The sequence below is a fragment of the Triplophysa rosa genome, linkage group LG2, assembly GCF_024868665.1.
Source record: "Triplophysa rosa linkage group LG2, Trosa_1v2, whole genome shotgun sequence".
Lineage (NCBI taxonomy): Eukaryota > Metazoa > Chordata > Actinopteri > Cypriniformes > Nemacheilidae > Triplophysa > Triplophysa rosa.
In genome coordinates, this window is record NC_079891.1 from 7938768 (window position 1) to 7943823 (window position 5056).

The following is a 5056-nucleotide window of genomic DNA, read 5'->3' on the forward strand; positions in this document are numbered from 1 at the left end:
ATCGCCTGGTTTGCAAAACTTTTTTGACTTGATTTTTAACTTCGGTATTTAACATAAACTGTATGAATTCTGGAGGCAACTGTTTCTAAAACGTTTTCTCAACCCTTTAAAGGACTAAAAAGTCAATATGTAGGACAGGATATGTACATTCTCATGAAGAAGTAGCCTACAGGAAAAATGGGATTGAGACGGAACATCATTCACCCCAAAATTCTTTCATCATTTACGTGTCATTTCAAAATATTTTGAAGAACGTTGTACACTGGACACAATTGAGACATTTGTCAAATTATATTTTGTAAATATAATTTGTAAAGATGCATACTGTTTTTAACGACACGATGGTGACCGATTTTTTATTTTGGGTCAACTATCCCTTTAACGCTTTTGTTTAGGCTACGTTACCGCGGCAACAACAGCGCTGAAACGTTCGTTGCAACTTTGCCTGAATGGAATTGAGACCTGTAAATAACGAGTGTTAAAACGCTAATACTCACCAGGATCTCTTTTTATTAAAAAAACTTTAACCCTGTACGTTGTTTATCAAACGCCGTCAGCGAAACATGAGTGCATTCACCCCGGAGATTATTGAGGAAAACAATACGGACAGAAGATGTTTATTGGGGAACTGGGTTGAGGAGGTAAGACAACACTAGATTCACTACACTACAGGCGTATTATATTTTTCAGGCACAGATCTTGAAGTTGTCATAAGAACCCTTTTATTTATGTGCATATCTCTCCACACTCCACCTGATCAAATGACATACAACGTTGTCTCGCATGCACATCAGAGGGCTACTGCATTGCTGGACGGATCAGGGCCTAAATCGTGTATTAATAAAAATGGACATGTGGGAATCCTCACCGTCGATGTGACTGCAACAGTGCAGGGGGTTACTACATTTAAAGATGCCTTCGATATGCCTAAGAGCCTTGGGATACGACAAAAAGGTAGGCTAAACAATTACTATAAAAGGTAGACTCTTTCCACTGTTAACTAGTATATTCTAAATATAATGTATGTGTTTATTTATATTACATTTTTTTCTATGTTAACTTTATACTTTAAAGACCTCTGTCTCTCTGCCCTTTTTTTAATCAATTTTCTTTCAGGAAAAAGGACTGAGCTTTTGGAAAAATACCTCGTCAAAAGAATAAGGTAACGAAATTATCCATTTCGATTTAAGTCTAACAATTTTTATTAAGTTCAACGACCTCATCGAGTGTAAAACTCAAATTACATTTTATTATCCTCCCACATTTCTCGTTTCAAGTGTGAGTGAAGGAAACAGTGGGAGAGAAATAATGTAATAATGTTTGCGCTATGGTCTGCTTCATTGTAGCTATATTAAATCATTTTAGTTATTATTTATCATGTCACTTTCTGTTTAAACTTTGAGGGCTTGCAGACTGTACTCTTGACAACAAGTCTCTAACCCCAGACTGCGATATACTTTTAAAGGAAAAGCATTGAGACTTAACAGAACAACATAATTCTGATTTGAGACAGTATATTTATAGACCTTGTGTGGGTCTAGATTGAATGTGATTGCATTTAATAATAACAACAGAACAAATCATATGGCATTTTTACAAGCCCACTTATTTAACATTCACAAAAAATTAGTTTGTTTGCTATTGAATAATAAAACAATAAACAAATACTTTCTGGCACTTTTGGACACTTTCTAGTTGTCAAAGGTTAGTGCCTAATGTGATGAACTTGAATTGTGGTAATTCTGCTAGGCTATTTGTGTGAACTGACTTCATACATCCAATAAAAATGATTTTGAGACCTGTTGTTAAAAGTAATTGCCAGCGTCCAAGAAAAGTGGTCACTTCTGAGAAATTATTCTGAGAATAATTTAGCTATTTATGTATAAGAACAGACTAAAGCTTTGAATGGTAAGCTGGTTGTTTTTAAAAGATTAATTTAGTAAGTCTAAAGTATCGTGCAGTGTAATGTTTGTTTGTTTAGATGGAACTAGCACAAGGCCTACCTGGTATATCAGGTATATTATGAGCCCTTCACAAATTAATTAGCCAGACAATGTTTTTATCATAATATTTTGGTCTGTTTTACAGTGAACAGATACATGCAGAGTTGAACCCAGAACCTCCTGTTCCTGAGTGGTGCTCTGTGAGCAAATCAGACTACAGGGTGGAGGGCTTCAAATCTTTCCATGCGCCACTGACCAAGGTCTGCTTCTGTTTTCACTTACCTCAACCAAGTAGAGCACTGTCATGGTCAAAGCATTTCAGTTTGACATCTAAATATTAGTGACGTAGCATCTTATGTGCATACAACAGTACATAAAAAATATTTAAATCTTTTTTTTGCCTATACAAGGATTTGGTTAGTTAATTTATAACAAGTTCATTGCTTGTTCATTTTAAATGGTTTGGCTGTGTGACAAATACATTTTTTTATATTAAATATTGCATGTAGGGTGTCAGCTACACTCTGAAAAATACTAGCTGTTGGGTTAAATTAACCCAGAAAATGTTTATATTTGACCCAGCAATGGGTTAATCAGCCCAGTATTTTGTATAAAAAAGCCTATTTATTACTACCCACTGGGTCTGGTTTGTCACTTTTTGGCCCGATGCTGGGTTGAAAATAACCCAGAATACTTGAAGAGTTTGTTTCCAAAATGAGATCCTTTTTTAATAATTTTCCTAAATCATGTTTTTTATTATGTTATCATGTTTTTATTGTGTTTTATTGTGTTAGTTAGCTATATTTATTTTTGTTATTATGGTTTAAATCAAAACAAACCAACTGCAGTTTGATTGATATTAAGGGGGTAAAAACATGATTTTTGAAAATTTTCATTTTGGAAATAAACTCTTCATTTAGAGTGTATGAGAAAATTATACAAATTCTTAAAGCATTAATAAAATGAAATTTTAAAATTTAAAATGCAAAAAAGGTTAAAAAGGGTATAATATGTCACATTATAGGACATGCCAACATTCAAAAATATTACAAAAGTGTTTGTGCCAGTGTGTGTTGAGGTTTAATTTCTATGCTTGTCTCATATAGGAGCATAATTACACAACAGACCCGGCCATCACATTTTGGAGTGATAAATATCAGAAAATTCAGGTCAGTTTGTTGTATTCTATTGCCAAGGATATCTGTTGGAATGAAAATACATCTGTGTGGTTTTAACAATTGTTTTTGTTCACAGGGTGTGACAGCAGTCACAACTGAGGATAGCCCTTTTAAAAGAAATGCCACCTTTAGCACACCAATAAGTGAACAACTGGACTGCCAGGATGATACCCATTTGTAAAAAATCTATTGCAAAATATTTGTTCATTTTGGTCTATTCATGAAGTAATAAATATTTTTTTCATCTACAAAAAAAAACTATAAGGTAATTATTTTGAACTACATTTACAAATGACTTATTTCGAGTGATAATCAGGATAGTGCTTTTAAACTGTAATGTTGTTTTACATAACAAATAGTGTTATAAATACATTTGCGAAAACTCAACGCTTCGAAACTCCACGCTTTTTAAAGCGCCACGAAACCTAAGCGCTTGCCTACCGGGTTTAAAATCCTCATCTATCCAACGTCAAAAGATGTGACGTGGCGATGTAGGGTATGCACGTGTCGTCACTTTTTCACGGACAAAACACTGGGCAAAATGAATGGTTACAATATCAGGAAACGCAATTCCGCGCAACATTTGAGTGTCTAAGAACACCTGATTCCTTTGTAATTCATAAGGTAGTCGTAAGGATCACCGTCGAGTCCAGCTGCTTGTACTTTCAGCTAATAATTGCATGTTTTAGTCAAACTCCGGTTTTTGCTCCTCCTATTGAATGCAGCCATTTTGCCTTTCACGCGGGAAAATGACGTCAATGCATACCCGCTATAGTACATCGATGACGCGTCGGTGTCTCATTATTATTCATGAGACTGTTTTCCTGACCTCATAATTATTCATGACAGCGCCTTGTGATTGGAGCGCCCGTTTCCCATGCCGGAACCTTCGCCGGTTTTAACGGTTGTTCTTCTCACAGCGTTCACGCCCGTTTTAATTGCATTTTTCAAAAACGACAGTGAGGTAGAATGTAGCTTTCGTGACGCTTTAATGACGAGCAATTGAAAAATGTATTCTCTCCTAATACAACAAATGTTGTGTTTGGACAAATTGCTAAACCGTTATTTGCATCCAGACATCAGTCATCTGCCTTTTTTCACCATGAGAAATTGAAGCTCTAACTATGTGCTTGTAAAATCGACCGATGCTCTGGGTTCCTTTGGATCAGATTGGCTTTCTTTCACACAGCTGTGCCGTCAAGAACCAGTGAGCTGCTCCTCTTTTATGCTTTAAACCGGGATTAACATGTAGTAACTATGGCAACAACAAGTAATTTTAGACCATTAATTCAGAGTTTCCCTCTTTGTTTTCGTGACAAGTGTTATCTCTGGGAAACTTGACAAAGTTTATGAACTGCTGCAATTGCAAAACAAATGTAGCCTAATCAAATCCAACTTGATCTCATGGGAATTCGTAACTATTTTACAAGGTGGCTTATTTCTATGAATTTGTACATTGTGACTCTTACAAAATGTAAGATTACTAGGAAGATAGCAATACTGCAGCTGGTGTGAAAGCAAATCGTAAAATGTACGAGATCATACGAATTAGCCAAAATTAGACGCACCGTAAAATAGTTACCTTTTTGCAGTGAGAACGTGTTGTCAAATCACAATTTAGTTAATATTATTCAGTTTCAATTTTTGTTAAAAGATCCTGAAAGCAATCAATAATTAGTGGTCTAAATATATAAAAATATAAGCTTAGATATTCACATCAATCTTAAACCATTTGATCATCTTTTCACTCAAAAAAATCATTCATATGGCTTAGTAAATATTACCAAAATAAACAGTTACAACCAGATGCGGCGTGGCAATAAAACGCATTAGAACCCATGATAATTTTACATTTTGTCCACACTGGATGCAGCGTTGTGTCAGACACAGTATTATATTAATTTAGAATCTTTTAAAATCATTTAACAGATTTTC

At 34.9% G+C, this 5056-nt stretch overlaps 1 protein-coding gene across 1 annotated transcript; it reads left to right on the forward strand.

Moving 5' to 3' along the window:
* The first annotated feature begins 446 nt into the window (after positions 1-446).
* Positions 447-3359, forward strand: spag8 (sperm associated antigen 8). The gene is made up of 6 exons (XM_057328295.1): positions 447-641; positions 795-954; positions 1117-1162; positions 2089-2203; positions 3050-3112; positions 3198-3359. The coding sequence occupies exons 1-6, from the start codon at positions 564-566 to the stop codon at positions 3300-3302; spliced, it is 567 nt and encodes a 188-aa protein (XP_057184278.1). The 5' UTR covers positions 447-563; the 3' UTR covers positions 3303-3359.
* The last annotated feature ends 1697 nt before the right edge of the window (positions 3360-5056 follow it).

What these genes read in the sequence shown, in the direction of transcription:
- spag8 (XM_057328295.1), top strand. Translation starts at nt 564, where the DNA reads ATGAGTGCATTCACCCCGGAGATTATTGAGGAAAACAATACGGACAGA. An exon ending in CCTTGGGATACGACAAAAAG is followed by an intron (nt 955 to 1,116) that starts GTAGGCTAAACA and finishes ATTTTCTTTCAG; the next exon opens with GAAAAAGGACTGAGCTTTTG. An exon ending in ATAAATATCAGAAAATTCAG is followed by an intron (nt 3,113 to 3,197) that starts GTCAGTTTGTTG and finishes TTTTGTTCACAG; the next exon opens with GGTGTGACAGCAGTCACAAC.